The sequence below is a fragment of the Grampus griseus genome, assembly GCF_964374135.1.
Source record: "Grampus griseus genome assembly, chromosome: 9".
Taxonomy (NCBI): domain Eukaryota; kingdom Metazoa; phylum Chordata; class Mammalia; order Artiodactyla; family Delphinidae; genus Grampus; species Grampus griseus.
This window is the reverse complement of record NC_139003.1, coordinates 76253995-76279498: the sequence shown is the minus strand read 5'-3', so window position 1 is coordinate 76279498 and position 25504 is coordinate 76253995. Positions and strand designations below refer to the sequence as shown.

The 25504-nt window shown below is 41.5% G+C and overlaps 1 protein-coding gene across 1 annotated transcript in view; it reads left to right on the top strand.

Moving 5' to 3' along the window:
* GRM3 (glutamate metabotropic receptor 3) overlaps nucleotides 1-17148 on the top strand; it is a gene marked incomplete at both ends in the record, with an annotated part of 104433 nt that extends 87285 nt beyond the window's left edge. Inside the window, 2 exons of the mRNA XM_082661549.1 lie at nucleotides 3306-3480; nucleotides 17075-17148. Of these exons, the coding sequence (XP_082517675.1) occupies nucleotides 3306-3480; nucleotides 17075-17148 (249 nt within the window). The remainder of the gene's footprint in view (nucleotides 1-3305; nucleotides 3481-17074) is intronic.
* Between the last annotated feature and the right edge of the window lie 8356 nt (nucleotides 17149-25504).

Genomic DNA, 25504 nt, shown 5'->3' with positions numbered 1-25504 from the left:
GAACTAGTACTCCATGGATGAATACCATCCACGTAGGAGGTACTTAAGCCACGGAACTCAATGAGATGGTAAAGAGAAGAGTGTCCAAAACTGAGTTCTGAAACACGCCAGCACTTAGAATTCAGGTAGAAGAGAAAAAGTCAGCAACTCAGACAAGGAACTGTCCAGTGAGGGGAGGAGGGATCCAGGAAGTGATTAACCATGTCAAGTGTTTCTAGGAGCTTGAGGAAGATGAAAACAAAGCAGCATGGGCTGGGAGTGTTCAAAGACGCAGAACAAATAAGTATAGATAAACACAGACTCTTTATAGTGTGAGTTATAGAGGGAATTGGGCAACTGAGACTATGAGGCTGATACTTGGGCTTTGAAAAAAATTAAAAGGTATCAAATTTAAAGCGGGTATACTGAAAACCATGCAGCATAAACTATGACCAAAATGCACCTTTAGTTATGCTTCCCTGTGTCCCTTTAGTAGTTAGTGAGATTAGTCACCCCTCCACCCCTGGATGGAAATTCCAGTGGATACATCCAAACACTGACTGTTCACCTTATGTGAGACACCATCCTAGTGCTGGGGATACATCAGTGAATGAAAACTCTCATGACCTTGGCAGGCCCATGAATTTGTGTGCCCTTAGGTGACATAAGGTCCTACAATCATTTTCAAAGGAAAAATGTCTCTAGTAGGAAACTGAAATGCCTTGTCCTATGTAGTTATCAAATCATATCATGACATAACATTCACTATCATTTTCTCCTGAGGTCTGGCCTGCCTTGGAGCTGCAGTGGTTGGCTTCCCCTTTCTCCCAGCTCACACTCCCCAGTCCACCAGTTGCTATGTCCCTCTCAGGCCCGGTTAGAGAGTAATAAGGACTTTATGATCTCTAAGTCCGCAGTGGCTAAAGACACATCCTTGGGATAACCTGGAAGATGATTAAAGGGTGTTTTCACCTGATCATCAGAAAGGTCCTGCTGGCCTTTTTCTCCTGCAAGTCCTTGAGGGAGTTGGCTGGCAATTCGCTACTCTGAGTCGTCACAATCCAGCTACTCCCCTCTAGCCTCCTTCTGAGAAGGACTCCAGGCCCCTCCATATGGGCCCTAGATGACCCACAATGGCTCACCTTTCCTGCATACCACTCCCGTAGCGTTTGTTTTCATAAATTTTTAGAGTAAAGGACTATCTCAGTACATCAGCCAGTCTCCTTGCTCTGCTACAAAAGTGACTAGCCATTTCTTACCTTCTAGATTTTCAAGACAGGAATCAGGCTCCCGGCCAGAGCATCCTCCCAACCACAGAAAAACCTCAAACCTTCTGTGAAGGGCCACAGTGACGCCCTCCTCTGTAAGCTTTAAGTGAAGAGATGGACACAATCCCCCTAAGGGGTGGAGGGCATGGAATTCACAGCACAGCTTTGGGCCGAGATCTCCTCACAGAAGCCTCCCTTCTCCTCTCCTTGTAATGTCTTAAAGTATGTGAGGAGTTTCAAAGTTATAGAAGGTTTTCTTGAAAAGTACACATTTGAACTTGTCTCACCCTCGCTGGGATATCTGATAGCTTTCACACTGGCACCACGGTCAAAACCGAGGCAGGAACAGCACAGTTCTAATATCATATTCTACATATATGTAAGAAGAAAAATTACGTCAGTAATGGACTTGCTATAAATAACATAGTTATGATTTATCAAGGCTTTTCCATCATGGAATTAGATAGTAAACTTTTCTGAGAAGCTGACAAAAGAGAGAAGAGCCTGAAACTGAGGACCAAGTTGGAAAGCACTGGAGTGGTTAGGGGAGCAAGAGCTTTAAGATAATGAGGAGAGGGCCTCCCTGGGGGCGCAGTGGTTAGGAATCCGCCTGCCAATGCAGGGGACACGGGTTCAATCCCTGGTCCAGGAAGATCCCACATGCCACGGAGCAACTAAGCCCGTGCGCCACAACTACTGAGCTTGCGCTCTAGAGCCCGCGAGCCACAACTACTGAGCCCACGCACCTAGAGCCTGTGCTCCGCAACAAGAGAAGCCACCACAATGAGAAACCCGCACACCGCAACAAAGAGTAGCCTCCATTTGCCGCAACTAGAGAAAGCCTGCACGCAGCAACAAAGACTCAACACATCCAAAAATAAAATTAAATTAAAAAAAAAAAGATAGTGAGGAGAGATTTACTTTCAGCAATCAAAGTAAAACCAGAGTCTGAAGAATTATGATACAAGCGTAACCTGATTTTTTAAAAATCAAAAACAGAAAGAGGTCTTCTAAAGTTATGTGGCTCTTCCGGTTAACTGTTCAGTCTCAGCTTCCTTTGATTACAGAAGAAGGTCAGACACTTCAGGGCATGAGAAATTACTGCTATCTGGTAATAGCATCGGCTGGGGAAAAAGGAAAAAGAACTCTAAAATGACTCTAGGATTTACCATAGTTACTCTGAGTAGAAACTGATAGAAGAAATAATTAATTTCCATTTTTCATACTGAAAGTGATTAAATATGTAGAATCTAATTTGGGATTTTCCAGAAAATCTATGGGAGCTGAAGCCAGGATAAATGAGGAGAGCAGAGAAGATGAAGAGTGCGGGCAAGGGAATGAAAAGAAGAGATGATAAAACCTAGTTCTGAGGTTTGCTTTCAGGGGAAGCAAAGAGGGCGCAAGGGAAAATTCTCTGTCAAGGGTGGGTGCATAGAAGCCTGGAGAACAGAAAGATGAAACAGCGAGTACCTGGTGTATCAAAATTCCAGAGAGATGCTAATGAAATAATTAAAAGAGTAGGTACCCCAGAAGAAAGTTGATAATGCCCCCCAGTGTTGAATAGGGAAACCAAGAGCTGATAGAGCTCCCAGCAAGAAAGAGAAATGGAAATATGAAACAGGACCAGATTTGTTCATAATATAGTAAACCTTAAACAAGCCAAGTTGATTGACTCAAATTATCAGTTATCTGGTCACTTCATCATTGAATATTGATATTTTACTCTTTAAGATTCTGACTTCCAGTGGCTCTGCAGAAATATCTTTATACAAAGTAAAGAGGAAAACAAACAAAACAAGAAAATCTGTGTGAAGTCTTGGCAAGCCTTCAGGACACCAAACACAGAGAGTGTTTGCTTACAAATCCTAAGCAATGTTTCCATGTGCATCCCAAACTCAGAAGATCCAATATAATTGCTGTATTGGTTTGGCTAGAATAATAACAGAACTGTGGATGATTTGGGTTTTTTCAGTTTGCTCTTTTTTCAGTGCTCTCTTGAGTTGGCCACTGTATTGAATTTATAGTCAAGACACTTAACTAGGCAATCTTTTCTTATAGGTGCAGACAACGACCATGTGCATCTCGGTTAGCCTGAGTGGATTCGTGGTCCTGGGCTGTTTGTTTGCACCCAAGGTGCACATCATCCTGTTTCAACCCCAGAAGAATGTGGTCACACACAGACTGCACCTGAACAGGTTCAGTGTCAGTGGAACTGGGACCACGTATTCTCAGTGTAAGTACGGAACTTGACACTGACCCCTTCATATATAGTAGGGAGCAGGCTAGAAGGAGAAGCAACAGACATAGACAGAAACAGGCAACACACGTCCATCCCCATAATCAATCTCAACTCAATTTAGTAAGTGCTGGTTTGATCACTGTGTGCCAGGTACTGTGCTGGGTGCTAAGGATACAGTGATAAGCAGAAGAGGTCAAGGTTCGGTTTTGGCAGTATGCGGTCTAGCAGGGATGACAGACATTAAATCCATAACCACAAATGGGATTTTTGACCAAGTTGTAGAGCCAGAGAACCAAGTTTCTAGTCCTAACTTTGCAACTAGGTCAACAGGTAACCTTGAGCACATCACTTTACTGTTTCCTTCCTTAGTTGGCCTAGAGGGTTGGACTAGACTGGTGCTCTGTAAAGTATGTTCTGTATCACACAGATGCTGAAGGTGCTTCATGAAAATTAGAAGAGGAAGATAATCAAATAAGGTGGAAAATGCTACATCCTAAATACCCACTTGGAAGTTCAAAGCACCTCCTTTGACATGAGCATGAAAAAGGTTTTTCAGAATCTCTACAGCAGGGAAACCTGTTTCACTTTGTTATTTACAGTTTCTTAAAAGTAATTGATCACAGTAAAATCAACTGCACAGCCCATGGAATACACTTTGGAAAACGCTAGAATAGATCTTCCTCCTATTTCAAAGACAAAGACACAATTTTTTTTTTTTTAGCTGAGGAGGCAGTGCTCACTGAAAGATACCAGGGTAACTCCCAGCCAGAATTCTCTCACCTCCTGGCCTGCAAATACCTGCAACAGTAGCCTTGGAGAATCATTTAATTCTTCAGAGGCATCTAAAACACAAAGGTAGCTAAAGGGGACAACCTTTTAAGCCATTTTCAGCTAATCTATGGTATAAAGTAGGAGAAATGCACTGACAGAAGGATGAGGGGGAAGGAGGGGAGAGGAAGGGGAAGGGGGGTGGGGGGAAGGAGGGCTGGAAGTGACAGAGACAAATGACTACTTCACAATTTTGCCCTGAGCCGATTAGAAAGGAAACTTTGAAATAGCTCAGCGTCACAAAGTGAGCAATCGCATTAGTGCCCCAGTTTCTCCAACAAAGTGCACAATTTTATAGGGCTGCCCTTTTCCTGGCAAACAAAGGGAAGACTGACGGCTGACAGCACGTGTTCCGTGATGCGCTGTGTATACCACTCCTGCGTCTCAGCTGCTATAGAGATGGAGACCTTATTGCATTTTCAGCTAAATTTCCAGGTGTCACGAGGGCTGAGCCCCAGGACCTGGTAAAACTTGTGAAATAATTTTCCTTGCACCTTAAAGAAACCTGCTTATTTCTTGAGCAAACAAATCTCTTTTCCAACAGTTGAACTATGAAAGCTAGCCAGTCCAGACCAGAAAGAACTGGCATATAACTAATAATAATAACTAACAAAAACAACAATAATACAGCTAAGAGGAACTATCATTTATTGTTTCCTTTGTGCTGGGCACTGTGCTAAGTACTTCATACATGTGTGCACGTGGGATATAGCTTATTTAACGCTCACAACTCTTGGGGATCTACCCAAGGTCACACGTATTGAAAGTGGCAGAACCAGAACTTTAGAGCCAGTTTCTCTGATTTCAAAGCCAGGGCACCAAACCACCTTATCGTGCTACTCCATCCAGAAAACAAGCCGGGAAATTTCCCATGAACTACTTACTTGGTAGACTTTCCAGGGAGAACAAAAGGAAAATTACCCTAGGCTAGGCAGCATGATTTACCTCTGGGCAGGAAGAGTCTTGTTGATAGCTTAGAGCTCTTCTTGCCTGTTATTAAAACAATTTAGCAGAGTCCCTAAGTCTTCCACAGACACTTTTCAGATCTCATACATCCGAACCTCGGTAATTTAGATATGGTGGCGTTTTCTAATGTATGTACTAGGAATTAATAAATTCCTGAAGAGTTAACAAGGACACTTTACCCAATCGAGTCTCCCCTCAGAATTTCAGAAATGTTCATTTACACAAAAACAATGGACTGCAACTGCCATGGACCTGCTTAAGCGGTCACTCGGTATCTAATCTGCTAGTGGCCCAACTAATACTTCAAGGAAGGAGTCTATCCAGCCCAACATTTTAGGACTACTTTGTTACTCAGTGAAATTTAATTATTTTCCTTAAAAAGGTCTAAATTTAGATCTCATTTTTCCCACAATTTTCCTCTAATTAATCCAAATCAAAGAAATGGCAGTAAAGTAACAAAGTGAAGTATTTGAGTGGTATCTCTCGGCATTTCAAAGTGCGTAAGTAACGAATCCATTGATCTTTTATTTGTATTTGTAATTCTTTATCTTTTACTCACGATAGTTTAATATTTGTGGGCTCATTTTATCCCATGTGTACAAGATATCACAAGTTCTATTTTATAGGTGAGAAGATAAGAGAAGTTACTTCTCAAGGACATACAATGATTCAAGAGTTGACACTGGATTTCCTGACTTGTGATTAGTATCCTTCCTATTTTAACAAATTGGAACCACTGTCATGAAGTTCATTAAAGTCATTAAATGCCTGAATGCTTTCTATACACCAGATATTTCTAAGCACAGTGGTGAATAGGACAGAATCCCTGGTCCCAGGAAGGTTAGTGTCCGGGGCAGTGTTTTTCATACTGTAGAATGTAATCCATTAATGGGTCATGAAATTTATTTAGCATGTTTGACCAGCATTTTTTAAAAACGGAAATAGAGGGACTTCCCTGGTGGTCCAGTGGTTAAGACTCTGCACTCCCAATGCAGGGGGCACGGGTTCGACCCCTGGTCAGGGAACTAAGATCCCGCATACCGCACGGCATGGCCAAATTAATTAATTAATTAAATAAAATAAAACTGACCTGGACATTTAAAAATAATAATAATAAAAAATATAAAAATAAAAGAGAAGAGAATAAAGTATCTTAGAGTGCATCATATGTAACAGGGTAAATAGTATTTCACCAAGTTTGCTCAAGTTTATGTATGGGTACCAGGTTCAGGTAAAATATTTCTTTCTATGAACTGCAATCAAAGATATTTGAAAGCCACTTGCCTATGGGATCTAGTTCTATGTATAAACGTGTTACTGACCCACTATGATGAAAATTTAAGCAACTGGTTTAATATTTCAGTGCCTGTTTCCTCCATTATAGATTCAGCTCAATTAATATCCATCTCCCTCCTAAATACTGGGAAGTACGCTGTTTAAAGAATCAAGAAAAATCCTTAAACTGCTCTGCATTCATTAAGTACAGCGTATGCTTTTCCTAGGTTGTACATAATTTATGTTCTTCTGGTTAAGTATTTGCAGGCATTTTATTCCAATGGATTATTGTTCCCAGTATTGCTGCTGTTTTTCTGACCTAGTGCCTCCAGAGGTAAAAACAAAAACCCCATGTATGGACGAGAATAAGCTGGCATAGCAACGGAGTTACCCCCCGCACAGACACATTTAGTTATCTATTCCCTCATAACGAACTTCCCCCAAATTTAGTGGCTTAAAAGAAATCCCTTTTGTTCTCTCTCCTGATTTAGTGGGTCAGGAATTCAGGCAAGGCTTGACTGAGCAGTCCACCTGCTCTGCAAGGCCCTGACTGGGGTCCTCCTGTGGTGTCAGCTGAGACTGAACTGATCTGGAGGGTCTGCAGTGATTCACTCTCGTACATGGTGCCTAGGTGGGATGCCTCTCTCCACATGGGACCCAGACAGCATGATAGAGCCCACCCAGATTCAAGGGGAGGGAGGCAGACTCCACCGCTCAAAGAATTTGTGGCCATTTTTATTATGCTGCGCTCTCCAAATCCCAAATCCAACCGGTACTGCACTCTTAGCAGGGATTAAGTGACATGACACACTTAAGCTTATGCAATACCAAGAAGTCACCTTGACTGGAAGCTGCGGCCGTATTAATTCAGGGTTAATTCTCTGGCGAGAGAGTAGCAGAGATACCACATCACTTTGGAGTCTAAGTGAGCTCCCTGACAGCAGCTAAGGTGGCTGACAGCAGAAAGAAGTTCAGTTAGCGGGTTTTAAAATCTGAGCAGTTGCTCCCAAAAGATAGAAAAGCACGGCCAAACTCAGAAGCAGGCATGGAAGAAAGAACATCGTTAAGGACATCTTGGAAAACTCACCATTTGAGAAATGTTTACATATTGCTGTATGCAAAAGAGACCAATTTTAGTTGTATCTGATTAACTACATACAGTGGGAGTCAGAATAATAAAAATGAAACAGTAATTTTTCTCCACTAAGTGTACCCATAGGCCAGTTGTCCCCAATATTTGTGTATTAAAAAAAAAAAACTCTTTGAAATGAAGATTCCCAGGCCCCACCCTTTGTATCATGGGGTCTTGGTAAAGGCCAGAAGTGTGGTCGGTAACAGATACTCCAGCTGGTTCAACAGAGATGGTCCAAGGAAAACGGTTTGAGAACCTTGGCCCAAACCATCCTGTCTGCTTCATCCACTGCTATCAGTGCAGAGCAGGGAGCTCCACTTAGATGCCCTCAGAGAGAAAGGAGGCCTTGGGTTCAGAGAAGGAAAGGCCCTTGAAGTCCCATCCTTTGCTTCATGATGCCAAGAGTCACATCTCGGCACAGTCATTTCCCCCATTGTTGTCCGAACCCTCCACAGAAGGCATTTCTCCCATAGACGCACCTGGCCACTCAAGAAACATTTACTGAAGGTGGGAATGCACCTTCCAATAGCAGTAGGACTCAGAGACCCTGAAATCCTAAGTTCATATTTATAATGCTGCTCCCACACCCACACACATAAGTAAACATCCTTTGTATTTGGAAGAGGAAAAAAAAAAAAAAAAGAGGTCATTCTTTGTTTGGTTCAGCTTTAGAAGCAAAGGAGCTTCCCACAGCTGATTCCCAAAGACAGGCAATCAAAAACGTATGCTGAGAATCTTAGCATCTGCAAAGGCAATGATTTTTTCTTTTTTTAATTAAAAGCCTTCCCTTCAGCACTACACCTGACAGCATCTTGTTCTACCAGCATGGGTGCAGAATGTAAGCGAATGGTGTCATTGTGAGGGAGACAAACTGGATGCACACGTGAGGTTTGGCAGCATAAGATCCTATAGGCCCTGCGCAGGTCAGAATACTGCTGACGCTAATATGGGTTTGCATCAGCGTAGGCTGCGGGGAGAAGAAAAAAATGGAGTGTGTCCAACAGTCTTCAGAGCTATTACGTCCCCAGACGTGGTCCTACAGGGATGTGTATTTCCCTTGCTCACGGTGATCATTCAGATGTATGTATGTCATTATCATTAAATCAGCCAAGGGGCTTCTGCTAATTAATGATGCCCAGAGTTGGGTCCCGGAGGAGCCATGGGCACATGGAGATTGATTTTCTCTGCCACCACCTTATTCAGAAAGTCACTTGTCTAGGTGGTAATGTGCGAACTGCTCAATTAATAGAATTATTCTTTATCACTAAGCATTGGCACATTATAAAAAGAAAGCAGCAGTCTAAAAAGATGGAGGGAACCGTCTTCTAGTTTCACAGTATAATTTGCCACAGAGCTTCAGCAACAGAAAGCAAGTACCTGAGGACAAGCCTTTGCATTTATCAATGGCCAAGCTTTGAAGATACCCCAGTTGGCCAGGGCAAGCCATTGTTCAACTCTGAACAGGACTTTATTTTAAAAAAAAAGCACATAATGCCAAGTTTCTTCTCTACTGTGCTAGTCCAGAAAAACAGCATAATATACCTGCACTTTACAGTTCAGGGAGTCCCATGATGACTGGCCAGCAAATTAGGAAGTTATTTGGCAACCCAGACTGAAATGAACGTCTTCTTCGCCACAGGCGTAAGTATATTATAAACATAAATCCTCTCTGACCAACGTAGGAAGAGCCTAGAGTTGTCAGTAAGTTGAGCCATTTGCTTCCAGGCAGAATACACCTAGTACATCCAAATCAGATATACGTCAATCCATTTTCCCTTAAGAGAGCAAAGTCCACAGCACTCCTGAGAACCTCATTCTTTCTATTCCCCTTCATTCCCTCATTGAGGATGGGGGGATAGTCTCCAGCTATGATAGGTAACCCTATTATACGTTAGGAAATTGATGTTTAATACCTCTCCTTCTTTTATTTGACATTTCCATTTACTTCTCTCACAACCACTCTAAAGCAACCCTTAAATCATTTTCTCTTTACCTCTACTATTTTGCTAGGTTTTCCCCAGGCAGCTACAGCCCACCTTCTTTATTACACAGCCTGGAGCTGGAAGGGATGCTAAGGATCATTTATTCTAACAAACACATTTATAGATGAGAAAACCACGGTCCCATCTATTAGGTACTTTAAGGAATTTGATAACTGAAGTCATAGATAAAACTCTCAAAAGCTGCTCTATGGCTCCTGTGGCCTCTGGATTTTCTGCCCCAGCTCAGTTACAAAATTCATCTCAGAGACTATCCTTTTTTTTTTTTTTCTTTTGCGGTACGCGGGCCTCTCACTGTTGTGGCCTCTCCCGTTGCGGAGCACAGGCTCCGGACGCGCAGGCTCAGCGGCCATGGCTCACGGGCCCAGCGGCTCCGCGGCATGTGGGATCTTCCCGGACCGGGGCATGAACCCGCGTCCCCTGCATCGGCAGGCGGACTCTCAACCACTGCACCACCAGGGAAGCCCTCAGAGACTATTCTGACAGTAAGAATCTTAGCATCTGCACATGCAATGATTTTTTTCAAGTTAAAAGCTTTCTCTTAAGCACCACACATGACAGCATCTTGTTCTACCAGCATGAGTACAGACTTGTGTTCCTCTCAAAAGCCCATAACAGGGAGTTCAACAGCATAAATCATGTCTCTTTGAGCCCCCGGTGATCCCCACGCCCAGGCTGCACACAGACAAGGTGTGGCATTGATTTTCCAAAGAGGCTACACACTAAGTTTCTTAGAAAATGTGATTTGATGAAGACAAATGAATGTAGTTAATGTTTATGTCAGATATAATTTCTCTCATTTCCATAGTTTTTTAAAAGCATCACTTGAATTACATTACATTGTACAGTTTCTCTTCTGTATTGTACATTAGAACAGAATGTAAACACACTAGCTCAAAGAGAGTCCCTAAACCAGCGGGTCAGGTATTGTATGAGAGATACCTATAGTCATCTGCATTTCCACATAACCCCAAATTTATTAACGCCTTTGGGAACAGGGTACCGTGCTGAGAACTATGTATATATGTCAATAAAAAAGAAAATATGTATTTAATCAAATACTGCCCATACATGGATCTCAGATGATCAAAACCTTAAAAGAAAGCAAAGGGTCTAACCTCAATTTATTATATGCTATTTCTATGACTTCATTTTTAGTGAAATTCTCTGGAGGACATCTATAAACGGAAATATCTCTGCGCCTATAGCAGGAAAATGCCTACTCATATGGAAAAAAAAATTTAACATTTCTGCCTTACCTGGAATAATTTCAGAGCGTTTGGGAGAGAAACCACTAACCAAGTAAATGTGACCAATTTGATGGATAATTCACTCCTTCATTGAAGAAATTTTTGTGCCCAGGCTCAGCTCTAGGCACTGGAGATGTGGTAATGAACAAACCAGACCAACTCTACACTCACGGTGCTTGCATTCTAATCAGGCAAGAGGGGGCACAGAGAGACGAACCAACAATGCTTAATAACTCAGGTGCTGACAAGTGATGTGAAGAAAATAATATGGGACATAGGCAAATAAGGTGGACTGAGGATACAGAGAGTTCCTGTTTTTATAGAGTGGAAGGAAGTGATAAGGTGACACTGAGCAGAGACATGATGGAAACGAAAGAAGGGAGCCAGGCCGATATCTGGGGGAAAGACATTCCACGCAGAGGGAACAGCAAATGCGAAGGTCCAAAGTTAGAAGAACATCTAAGAGGCCAATGAGGCTCTAGGGAAATGAATAAAGGTGAAAGTGACAGGAGATTAGGACAAAGATGGAGCAGATCTTGTAGGATCCTGCAAGTCACTGTAAGGGCTTTTACTTTTCTGTTGCAAGAGCTGAGAAAACACTTGAAGGGTTTCATCGGAGCTGTGGCAGGACCTGACTTTAAAAGCATGGTTTTGGCTGTGTGGGCAGAATACAAGACAGCGAGTAGGCAGAGACCTCATTTAGGAGGCTACTGCCTAACCCAGGTGATGGTGGCTTCCATCAGGTTGGTAGCAGTGGAAGCTAAAACAGCGTGCAGTTGCTGTGGATAACTGGAAGGTGAGGCTGACAGGATCAGCTCCACTAGAAAGAAGGAGTAATTAATGCCTGACATTATTTGATTAGAGTTTAACCCTTTCGGCTTCCGATTTGGATCCCCTAGATGTCGTAGCACGTATAGCTCCTATTAGTTGTTTGAGCCTTGGGGTGAATGAGTTTCTGCTCCTCTCCTGAAAACACATTTGGATAGAAAAGAGGGGAAACAGGAGATGTGAAGCAACTAAGAGGATGTGGGAAGAATGAAAAATAGGTAGAAGAGTACAAAAAAATGTTGAGTCTTCTTATTTAGAAATTATTGTGCATCCAACTTTGGTACTTCTTGGGGGAGGGAAGAGAGAATAAAAGAACACGACTGGAAAGGACCGCATGATGTGGCAACGGTGGACTGAGGTATTAAGTTGAAGATCAAGTGGCATTTCTGTTCATGAGGTAATTAAGTTGCATCACGGTCTATAAAAAGGTACATGCCGTATTTTCTCTTCCCATGAATCCTGTCTCCTAAGAAATGAATCACTGAATGAAGAAGTCTTTGCTTTCATAAGTTCTAACTTCACACTTGGAAACTAAATCTTATGTTTACAGATTTCTATCCAACATCATAATGAATATGATTTCCTCTTAAGACTACTAGTAACAGTTTAAGACGATTACTTTGGTCATAAAGGGGGAAACATCCCCTGAGAATCTAGCCCACTTTTATTACTAATGGATTCTCAGTCTCCCACTGAGAAATCTCTGACATAGCAAGGCTACCAAACAAGTGGCTAGCAGTGTCGCATCTGCCCAGACAACATTATCAACACATATGCTTCTTTTGAAATGGGACCAAGGGGCCCTAGCACAGGTAAATTAAGGTGATGAGTAAAAAACCAGGTTCAATGACAAAGCAGGAGGACAAGGCAACAAATAACGGACGGAAATTGTATTCCATGACCACAGAATTAAAATATCTAAACAAGCAGACATGCTGGGAGAAATTATTTGGGGTCACCAGGAGCGAGGAAATGGAACAGATGGAAACAGACTGGAATGTCTTTTCTGTTTAAATGTTTGTTTTATTTTTTTCCAAGTCTGATCTATTACACAGAGTAACATGCTGATTCTCAGGAACCAAGTCTCCGTCACTAAATTGACTAACAGACTTGGCATCCCTAAGAATCTATTAAATAAATATGTTGAGCACTGATCGAGGGCCCAGTTAGAAAAAATCGGGTCATTTTCTCCAAAGTCTGGCCAGTCTCTGCTTCACTGGTACAAAAGTGGATTTCACGGCGCTAGACAAAGCTGCCACTTGGCTGCATTGATCTCTAAAGCTTCACCAAGTTTGTGAAGCAAAACGTGCCTTTTGATGGGTGTGAATGGTCCTTCTGTGGTCAGCTGTGGAACTGATTAGGTCTTTTACAGCTATCTTCACTTTTCACTTTAAGTAGCAAGAAGTACCACGTAAGCCTAGAGCAACAGCGGCTACTCACCCCCACTCCCAGAAGAGCCAAAAATAAGCCTGCACACCTCTTATTTCTGACAGAAAGGATGATTATAGAAATCTGCCTAAGCTCACTTAAGAAAATAGGTTAAACTTACGCCATTAAAAATCTCGCGAGAATTTCATTAAAATCATAGAAAAGCTCATCACAAAGACACACACGAAAATGACGGCACTTTCCTCTTCCACGTATTTTACTACCTTGGGGAATAACAGATGGGCTAATCCAGGAGCATCTGTAAAATATTTATGAAAGGCAAAGTAATTGAGATGGTAAACTCATAAAACAGTAATTTCCTCTGCTATATTCAGCAGTATGTACTAAAACGAGAATTTTTTTTACATAATAAAAAATGCACTGGCAAAAGCTACAGATGAAACAGAAAAAGAGAAGCAGAAAAATAGAGGTTACAATCCCCTTCAATACACTAAAAAGTGTTTAGGGGGAAAAAATAACTGCAGGGTCTTGCGGGGCTTTTTGCCGTTGTTATTCTTTGCAAGAAGACCTTGAATTTGCATTGTCTTCCCCTCAAGAGTTTAGACATTCTAACATAGGGTGTTCCCTTTAATGTCCCTACAAAGCAGGTAGGTTATTCCAGGTTATTCTGTAACCTTCCATAATGATGTCCACAGGGCGTTTAGGAGAAGATTATGTGACACTAATAAGCTTGTGGCTATCTGGGCAGCCCGTGTACCTTACCTACATGGTCAAAATATACCCAATTTTTAAGAACTTAGAATGCAGTCAGCAAGCAAATCACAAGTGCACACTTAAGAAGAGAATTACACTAAATTCCAGAATAGTGTGGGGAACATCGCAGTAGGTTTCTGACACCATCTTCAAAAGTGCAGGTAGAGAGGGGATTAGACTAGTTCAAGGTCGACAGCAAGGAGCATTAACACACTAATCCCTGGTTCTCCTAGACGTACCCCCATGACACATCTTTCCTCTTCAACCTCTGAAAATGAAAAACCTGCACAGAAATAATAAAATTTGATCTTGGAAAAGATGAAGAGCTTAGTCCAAATGTCAAAGGCAGCATGCCTGCTATGGGATGCTCACAGCCCCAGCCAGTTCTTTGCAGACGTGGGTGATGGTCGAAGCCACCATGTGGCTTGAGAAGCAGAAAGGCCAACCTGCTCCAAAATGAGGCTGCCGAAAGGCCTCACATTTGCTGGTCATTTCTTCAGGATAATAGATTATTTCTTTCTTTAAACTTTCTCGGTTCCCCCATTCTTTGAAAGGCAACCATTCATACAATCATTCAGAAAATATTTATACAGTGTCTATTCCATGACCAGCAATAGGGATAAAATAATGAAAAAGACAAGCAGAGCCCCAGCATACTTTCTAGTCAAGAGTATAAGATGTTAAGACACTAAGGAAAAAAAAAAAGGCAAGGAAAAAAACTCAGCTTTAAAATGGGATAACGTGACAAGAGAGAAACTGGCTGGTTACCTCAGACTAGGTGGCCTGATGACAGCCTTTTTCAGAGGGTGACATTTCACACGTGGATGACAGGAAGGAGCCAGATATGTGATTAAGAGAGGGAAGAACATTCCTGGCAGAGGCAACAGCTATTACAAAAGGCCAGAAACTGAGAAATAGGTATTCTGTGTTTGAGAACAAAAGCAAAAAAAGCGTAGGGGCGGGAGCACAGAATTAGGTGAATTCAGAAAGATAGGCATGGTCTGAATCGTGCTGGGATTTATAAACCACAGTAAGGAGAGCACAAAGAGAAGCCACAGGAGGTGTGTAGGTAGGTGACTTCCATTTAAAACTACTCTGGCTACTGTATAGAGGAAGCATTGCCGGGAAGCAAGGGTGGACACGGAGACCCCAGTAGTGCAGCTATTCCAGTGGCCAAGAGAGAGGGAATGCTGGCCTGGACCGGGGCGCTGGATGCAGAGACAGAAGTAGTTGGAGATGGAGCCTGAGTTGATTGGACTTGAGCATGGGTTTGACACGCAAGGAGAGACAAGAAAGGAAAGAGGCTTAAATGTTAGACTTTCGGTTTGGATAACCAGGCAGATGGTGAGACCATTCACTGAGGAAAGGAAGACTAAATGGGGACAGGTCAGGGAATCAAAAGTCATGTGTTGGCCACTTGATTTAGAAATGCCTATTAAACAGCCACATGGAGATGCCAAGTAGACAGGTGGTTACAAGGAAGCTGCAGAGAACGCACATATTGAATGGCCAGAAGCACTCTCGTTTGGACTCCGTTTCACCTTGTTCTTTCTCTTGCCTTACCTAGCTTTGATGAAGCGAGAATTAAAGTATACTAAGAAGCTTTGCGAAGAATAAATTAATGCCCTCGCATTTGGAATTATTATCACTATCACCTTCCATCCAGCATTTATCTGCCACACGCTATGTTTTCATTGTAGAAGTTTCAGGAAATGTGGATTATGCCATCCCTGTCCCCCAAGATATTGCAGCTTTTAGAGGGCTCATACTGTAAAAGAAACTGAACCTCATTCTAAAAATGATAAAAGGAAAAAAATCTCCAAAAGCGTTACCATGTCACATGACTCCACTGTAACCTTAGGCAGCCACGCAGACTTGCCTTCTCACAAACCTAGACAAGTAATCAGTGCAAAACTGAAAGGCTGGAGTTTCCCTAGTTGGAGCGGTGTCTGTTGAAAGACTTCAGTGTCCCAAAGATGGTGAATGTTCCCCCACTTACTGCCACGTAGTATCAAATTTCATACTTAGTTTTTCCTTCGTGTTTAAAGAAATTCCTATGAAAAATGCAATTTCATTGAGCAAGGATATTTCCACTAGGATAGTGAACATGAACACTTTAGCATGACATGAAATTAGTTTATCTGATTATTAACCAAGAGCTATGCCCTTAAAGAATGGGACAGCTGACTGGGCAGCTTGACCTGAGCTGTGGTCAGGTAGCCAAGAGGGTCAGCTCCTCCCAGGCAGAGTGTGTCCAGATGGACAGGTCAAGCGATGGGACGTCATCAGCTCCAAAAGGTAATGTGAGGCCATCGCTAACTGATTCTCTTGGCCATACAGTTTCATCCTATGCAGGATGGGGCTCCTTGCTTTTGTTCTCATTCAGTAAAAGGAAAGAGCTTTGAGGGCAAAACAGGTATCACTTAACTGTCCCTAGATTTCTCACAAAAACAAAACTTTTGTTTAAAACAAGTTCGGAGCTAGGAATTTTATCTAGGAACACGACAAGCCCTAAAAAGAATGAATATACATATCCGTATTATACTCACACCCTGACACTGTCGTCACTATTGTCATTAACAAGAGCATCATAACTTTGGAATGTCTTCCTGTCTCCAAACTATTATGAAATTGAAGTTCTTAGCACCACAGCCCTCACTAGAATTTTCACTGAGGTTATCCACTGAACAATGAAAGTATAGCAAAGCATTCTCTCAGGCAGTAGAGTTCACGGATGACTTATGGCACTATGTAGAGACATGCCTGCCCAGAGAGAACAAAATTAATTAAGGTATTGAAAATAGTAATTAATTTAACAGTCTAAGGAAACTGCAGTGAGCTTTCAATTTTGCACACTGTATTTTAACCAGTTTAAAGATTACCAAAGCTAATTTTAAATCCACAAGTGGCTTCTTTCAACAGTGATTATGCTTATCAACTCTCCAAGAGGTATGACAGTAATGGAGGTAAGTTCCAGGATACAAACTAATTTTGAGCAGAGCGCGTTTAGAAAGTTGACCTACTACAGCACTAAATCATCTAGCATTTTCCAAGGCCAAGTTAAAGTGAGTTTTTTTACTTTTAACTAGTGTCTAGGATTATCCATGCCAGTAGCTCTGTGGCCCCCTTGATTAATCCAGAATTTTCTGTCCTGCTCTGTTTTCCAGCCTCTGCAAGCACGTATGTGCCGACGGTGTGCAACGGGCGGGAAGTCCTAGACTCCACCACGTCATCTCTGTGATTGTGAATTGCAGTTCAGTTCTCGTGATTTTAGGCTGTTAGATGAAAGTGCTCACATGCAGCTCCGGAATGCGGAAACAGAGCAAAAGAACACCCCTAGTACCTTTTTTTAGAAACAGTACAATAAATTATTTTTAAGGACTGTACAGTATATAGTGACGTGCTAGAACTTTTTAGACTGATTTTAGTGTCCCTATTATTAACAAGTCCCCAGAACATGGAAATAACCATTGTTTACAGAGCTGAGCATTGGTGACAGGGTCTAACAGGGTCAGTCTATTAGAAAATACAGTGGCGATATTAGGTAACTTTTTTTCCTATGAAGTTTTTTGTAGGTCCTTGTTGTAACTAACTTAGGATGAGTTTCTATGTTGTATATTAAAGTTACATGATGTGTAACAGGTTGTTTTTCTCAGCACAAAGTAAAAAGCATCTGTATTAATGCAAAGATATGGAGAATAAAACCTTCAAGGTTTTCCAGCATGGTGGATAATGGCTTGTACTTTTTTTTAATCATCCCAGGTAATTTGAGTATGTTGACTTTAGACCATTTCTACTTTTTTAATGTCGGAAGAAATGATCTAACCGTGCTTCTCTTCACATCTAGATACACTGAACACAAGTTGTTACCCTACGAGGGAGCTGTGAGCAGATGTAGCCTTCTTTGCAGATCGCATGATCAGAATTTGACTGATGACAGCATAAATATCAGGGGATTACAGTGGCCAGATGATAATACCCTTGTTGGTTTCTTTAAGCCACATCTGTACGGCAGCCCAGATTTTGCCCAAATATGGCTCTGAGGCAAAGAGAGGGTTCCTCCATCCCTGCATTCCTCTGATTGCAGAGGCTGACCTGCCAGGGGAGGTTTCATGGCTCTCATTTCCCAAAACAACCTTAATTACTAGCAAGGAGCCTGGGGAAGCATCTTGTTATTCCATTGGAAAATCACTCTCATGGTTCACAGCTGAACGTAGCAACAAAAATGTAGCACATCTTCTTTTCCAATGCTTTTCCAAAGTCCCAAGAACCATGCTCAGGCATATAGACTCATCTCTAAACGTGAATGTTTTACTAACCTAAATAAAGGAGCAAACAGGGAAAGCACGGATAAGCTACAACTGCCTCATTCTTACCAGCACTGTCCTTTTTCTCCCGGTAAACCCTTGAGTCACGAACCATTGATTCATGCAGAAAACTTCGCTGAGTACCTATCTGCTAGGTCCTGCACCAGATACCATGGACAGAGAAGGTATTCGTCTCCTGCAACTCATCTGACAACTTAACACGAACTGGGTGGCTTAGAACAACAGAAACTGGCTCTCAGTGTCATCAGGGTTGCACCCTCTTAGCTGCAGGGGAGAATCCATTCCATCCCTCTTCTAGTTTCTGGTGGCTGGCAGCTTCCTGACATCAAATCAATCTAATCTCTACGTCTACCTTCATGTCACCTTCTCCTCTGTGTGTCCCTTATGAGGACACTTGTCATTGGATTTAGAGCCCACCGGGACAATGCAGGGTGATCTCATGTCAAGATCCTTAATGACATCTACAAAGGCCCTTTTTGGAAATGAAGTACCATTAGGATGTGTACATATCTTTTAAGGGGTCACTCTTCAACCCACGACAGAGAAAAAGATGATTAACACATACTTCTTGCCTTTAAGAAGCAACAAGACTGGAGAATATGCTAATGAGGGAACTGCAACTGAGGAAGGAAGAGGAGGCTATGAGGGACCCACAGGCTAAATAACCAGGGCCTGGTTAACCAAGACTGGTACTACTTTAAAGATATTCAGAAATAATGAGCAGGTGCATAAAAGCCAACAGGACTGGCCTTGAAGGAAATAAAGTGAGGAGTCCTATGTTAGAAATTCCCTTCTTCCTTCTGCATGCATTTGAATCAGCATCCTCATCAACGTGTTCAAAACTCACCAGATGCTCAAAGACCACAGTGCAAACAGTCTCTAAACTCTCATATTCAAAGAAGAACCTGGACTGGGGGGGAGTGGGTGGGGCAGACTGAGTCACAGATTCAACAGCACTAGATGGCAAAAAAGAAGTCTGTTGGCCTTCCCTGGTGGCGCAGTGGTTGGGAGTCCGCCTGCCGATGCAGGGGACACGGGTTCATGCCCCGGTCCGGGAAGATCCCACATGCTGCAGAGCGGCTGGGCCCGTGAGCCACGGCCGCTGAGCCTGCGCGTCCGGAGCCTGTGCTCTGCAACGAGAGGGGCCGCAACAGTGAGAGGCCCGCGTACTGCAAAAAAAAAAAAAAAGTCTGTTGTGACAGAAACTGGCAGGACTGCTAGATAAGTGTACTCAGAATGAGCATCTGCTCAATATCAAGGCAACGGCAAGGCTGATGGGAGAGAAAATAAACTCAATCCACTGATGGGATGTGACAGGCTAAGGAAGGCAGTATCAGTTGGGTTGTTCAGAGACACAGCTAACGCCTAAAGTAATCAAATGGATCATGGATCTTTGTAAACAAGACAATGGGGCTGTGGGTGAATCCTGAGTGGGTGTTTCTGAGAGCTGGGTTTCGATCTATGGCCGCTCTATTTCACTCACTGCCTTTGCACTGAAAGTGCATTGACCGACAGCTCTCATCACCTTTTTCTCCCCTGCCTCGTACCGTGTTTCCTATTCAAAAGTGCATCCTCTAACGTGTGATCCCTAGAAGTAATTTTTTAAGGAACTTTCAGCATCTGTATGGAAAATAGCAGCTATAAAATCTTTTTCACATGAGGCATTTCAAACAAATAGGTTTTGGATGGATTCTTTTTTAACTCCAGTAATGACATTTCATTCTCTCAGAATATAAAACTCACTGAGCCGATCCATCTTTGCAAAAACATCCTGAATTTAAGGAACTCAAGCAGAATGCTCTATCCCACTCATAAAAAACATATCAGAACCTAATGTTATGGTTGATTATTGTCAGATTCCTGAGAGTTGACCGTGTCTGGAATGCTCCGTGTCCTCTCTAGTTCAAGTATTAAGATTCTCTTGCGCACTCAGGCTTCTCATGGTAAAATAAAAAGGTCCCATTTGCAAAGTGTGAGGCAAGCTGGTTTGCAGTCCACACAGAGGACAGATTAGGAGAGTGCCTGAAAGGAGTTAATTCAGCCAGTGTCCCTTTACAGTATGCACCCCACACTGCCCCTCAGCTCACCCCCTCTTTATCCACGCAACCACCACGAGAGTTCTGGGTGCCAGAGCTCTTCAGCAAAGGGCTAGAAACATGGAGAAGCCAAGAAAAGTGAGGTGCCAGGAAGATGGACCATCCGTATGGATTCTAACCTTCACAGCCCTAATAAGGCCCAAACCCATGAATAAGGCAGCTATCACTCCTGTCCTGTGACAGAAAGCTTAGATGTGCACAGTTGTCACCGGTTGGACTCGTTCATTTAAGCCAAGCAATGGTAATCTGAAATCAGCCATCTGAGACAGAGGAAATATTTACTCCCCTCCAAACCAAATTTACCAATATCCACAAGCTATTTTAGACAGGGCTCTTCATCGAAGAGTCACTGTTCATAAGATGAGGAAAATTCCAGCAAATGCAAAGCCAAACTGGGACATTTCGTTCAAGGCGACTGGAGGTCTGTTTCTTGAACCATCAATCACTGAAGGAATCCTACGTGTCTTTTGCAGCTCAGTCAGTCTTAAAATAGGATTTGGTAAATGCGTGTGGACTGAGGTGTGTGCAGCCTGAACACATGCAATGGACCCTCCAGGGCTGGCAGGGGACCCTCTCCAGCGCCAGAGCTCAGGAATCTAGGCTGACACTATATGCATCAATATACACTACTTCCACATAGTTACTTGAAATAAATCTGTACGTAAGATTGAATATTATCTCCAAATCCAGTTACCTTAGCAACAAATGTCATAGAAACCACAATGAGAAAGGCTTTTAAATCAATTGTGCTGGTTGACTTTGAACCAATTCACTTGTTTTAGGTTTATCATTTCCTAATCAATATCCACAATCAAGTCCCAGAACTATAAAAGGAACTCAGGAGAGAACCTAGCTTGGTCACCTGGTGAGTGATTAAATCATCAAGGGAGGGGGGTGGGTTATTTTTTTCTTGATCCTCTCTAGAGACTTGAGAAACTTTGAAGGTGTAAACTCCTAAAGGGCAAAAAAATGTGTGCCAACAGCTTCTTCCAAATAGTTTTGTTTGTGGGTTGTAGTGACTAAAACCAGTGGTCAACAAACCACGGCTCGCAGGTCAAATCCTAGCCTAGCGTCTGTTTTTATAAAACCTGTGAGCTAAGAATGCTTCTACATTTTTAAATAGTTGGAGGAAAAAATCAAAAGAAATGTAACATTTCATGACAGGTTTCCACGCACATAAAGTACATTTATTTGAATGCAGCCACACCCATTTGTATATTGCCTGTGGCTGCTTTCGTGCTACAATGGCAGAATTGAAGAGTTGCAAGAGACCACATGACCTGCAGAGCTGAAAATACTTACTATCTGACTCCTTCCAGAAAAAGTTTGCTGGCCTCTGATCTAGACAATTGCAATAGTAACATCAATTAATATCAATTGCAATAGTAGTATCAATTAATTTTCAATTATTGGCCCCTATCTTTTACTTCCTTCATTTATGACCCTAAAATGAACTCATCTGAAAATGTTAAACCAAAATAATATCCAGCAAGTGTGTAATCTCTGGCCACTTACTGTGAAGGTGAACTCCATTTTAGCATCCAAGGAATAAGTGAGGTGTTGGGATTTTTTTCAGTTTACTCCCCTTGAGTCCTTTTCTTTAGGGTGACCTTAATTTAGGACTTGGGCATGTAAACCTGAGATAATGTTCATGGTCAGTAGAAAATAGATGTGAGGATATGTAAGTCCTCTGAAGAAGTTCTACTCTATACATCTTCACTGTCAAAAGGTAAATGTCAGCAATACACTGACTTTAAACATGCCAATACAATGAAAAAAAGTAATGGAGAGTGTCTTGACTGTGTTGAGACCTGAGTTCAAGGATGAGGACCTCTGAGACAGAATCAGATCAAGGAATGGGCCAGATGAGGCAATTTATACTTTTCACCTACTAAAACATCTGATTCTTCTGTATTGAAGAAATGTAAACTGGTCCTGTCTGCACTGAAGTAGACAGCACTCTTAAGTGATAATAAAAACTCTAATGCAACTGGAAACACCCATGAACAGATAAACAAAGTGTAATTCCACCATTCAATGGACTATTACTCGGCAATAAAAAATAACTACTGCTACCCACACCAACATGGATGAAACTCAGAATCATTATGCTGAAGAAGCCAGACATAAAAGACTACATTCCTGCCTGACTTCATTTATAAAAAGTCCAAACTAAGCTGTAATGGTTAAAAATCAAATCAGGGGTTGCCTGGAGGCTGGAGGTGAAAGGAGAAAGGAAGGCTATAAGAAATCTTTGGGTGTGGTGAAAATGTTCTGTATGTTGATTATGGTAGTGATGTAACAGGTATATAAAACTTTCAAAACTCGTATTGCACATGTTTAATGGATGGAGTTTATTGTTTGTATATCATTCCTCAGTAAAGCTGATTAAATACCACTCATGCAGACCTAAAAATAAATCAATCGATAAAATAAACTTGCCAATAAAATCATCTTCCCACCATGACTCCCAGGAAATTTACTTTCGTTAGGAAGAGAGAAATGATCTGCATATTAGCCTCCCATTAGGAATGACCACGAGTCACAGGAAGTAGCTCTACTGACACATGTCAGATGACAGTTGACCAGGTCTGTCTTGAAGAACTAGAGTCAATCGATGACCCACCACCTGGGAACCTGGAGACCCCAAATGGTAAATGACTAGACCCAAGCAATTGTTCAACATAACCATTTAAACCACCTTTTCTCTCCTGGGGAAGAAAATAATGACAAAAATCTACACAAAAATACTATGAAACATTTTTAATCCTGGAAAGGACTTGATCACTGGTAACCAAAGAGGGGAAAAGTCAACAAGAATAGAATCCAATCTTTTAAATCAAGTGAACACATATCAAATTGCTCAACATTGTTAAATGGCATGATATAATTTATCCATAGAAGACATAATCTTATTCAGTGGAAAGCTGATTTAAATGTTTTGACAGAGCGCTAAGAGATATTATAGGTAACAGCTGACTTAATGGAGTATTTAAGCCTTCAAAACTGCCTTTTAGAAAAATAACAAATAACTTCTACCACTTAGAGGGGAAAGGAAATAACAACTGTCAGCTAAAAATCATAGAAACGTGATTAATTTGTTTATGCCTTTCAACATTCCACTGAGATCTGCAAAGGCAAGACATAAAATTAAAGTGAGTTCTATAGCCAGGATTGATCTGAATATTTTCCTCACAATATTCCTTCTGTCATACTTCTTCAGTGCTTGGAATAAAATGACAACCCACTGGGATCCAAAGGAAAAAGTCAGCTCTTTCCAAAGATGGGACTGAGCTGCCAAAATCTATTTTATATCTAAAATTAGAAATAAAATAAATATATCCTTGAATACCGACTATATTTTCAGAGAGTTCATTAAAATTTAAGGCATTTTTGACACGTCAGAGATTTTAGTCCAGTGACAGGAGAATAAAGAAGCTACCTGGGAGCAAATCCCAATTATCTCTATGGCTTGGAACGTACATGTTGAGCACAGCAAAGATGAAGAGAGAGGTGACAGGTGACTATGCGGAAACTTCCTGACTCTGTCCAGTCTGTATGACTTTGCCAGGGTTCCTCTAAAAGGGTGCACTTCAAGTGTATTTTCATTCTTCTGTTTAAATTTTGATCAAGATGGGGAAAGGGGCATCAGCACTGTTGGCAGGATAAACATGAGCAATGCCAAAATAATTTCTTCGTTATAATAGAATTTAAGAAATTAAATGTGGAAGACGTTTATGTAAAGCAATGCCCTCCGTGAATTTCACGACAAACAATAAAACAACGGCAACCTCACCTATACTCACGAATCCAACAGTAGTGATGTACACAGAACAAACATTCACTCAACAATAACAGAATGGTCCAGTGTTTTACCCACCAGTCAAATAAATTCAATTATTTATTTTTATCTCATTTGCCACAAAACTAAGGACGACCTGCTGAATCAAAAGTTACAAGTCATACCTCATGGACAGACTTGGGGCAAAACATTCAATAAACCCTGCCCCTATGCCCTGCCTCTCTCGGCCAATCACCAGGCTTTTAAAAAATCTGGATTAAAACCTATAAAGATCACTGTTTATTGGAAACAAACCAGAGCACCTTAGATTATAAATGGTCAGGAAACTCCCCTCTTTCCCGCTTCTAAAACAATTAAGTTTTACACAAAATTGGTCAAATCCAGCTTCATTCAAACTTCTTTCAACCAACAGTATTTAAGTCGCACTAATACCAATATAATCCGTCCATCATAGGAAATATGACAATTACCTGGATCATTTTTGGATAAGAGCAACAACACTTATTTCATGACTGCTTATGGGACACAACCACATTCTTATTCTGAATACAGTTCTATGCGATTTTCTAAAATTCAATCCCTGCCCTGCTAACTCAAAAAGAAAACTTCCATGGAAGTCATAATCCTTAAAGTCTTTGGCAGGAAAATAAGCATATAACCTTTGATGCCTGACATAGGGTAAATGTCCCACTGTCGTTTTCTGGAGACCATGAAATTATCCCAATACCTTTGTACAGTTGTCTGTACTTATAGACAAGCCAGCCCACTTTCTTATGATTTTGCAAGTGATCTGATAAACAAGCTTTCCTACTCATTCTAAATTATACTTCAAGTATTACATAAATTGTTTCAAGCCATTTGACTTTTATAATAGTGTCAGCTTGTTTGTACCAGTGGAAAGTCAAGGCTTCTCCTTCTCCTTCTCCTTTTTTTTTTTTTTTTTTTTAAGAATCCCACTTTCAGTCAAGCCCTTCTTACCAGTTCCAACAAGGATGGAATTTCAAAGGTGATTATAAGTTAGATAACCCAAGCACATGCTGACTCTTCATTAAGAATTACTGCTTACTTAGGCTTCTGAAATCAACAAGGATACCCTATGGAAAAATGAAAAATCTATTGTCTTTCTTTGTTCACCATTTTTAATAGAAAACATGTTTTAAGGTCTGTCAGGAAAATAAATAATGGGAAAAAATAACTGTACCTTAAAAATTTTTTCAAATTGTTCCCCAAAATATAAACAAAGACAAGACATAAATGGGATCACAATGCTCACATCAGCCCTCCAAACACACTTTTTATATAGAATTCATAAAGAAGGAAAGTTACCCATTAATTCTATGGCATGCATCAGCAGTGCACTCGTGGGCTTAA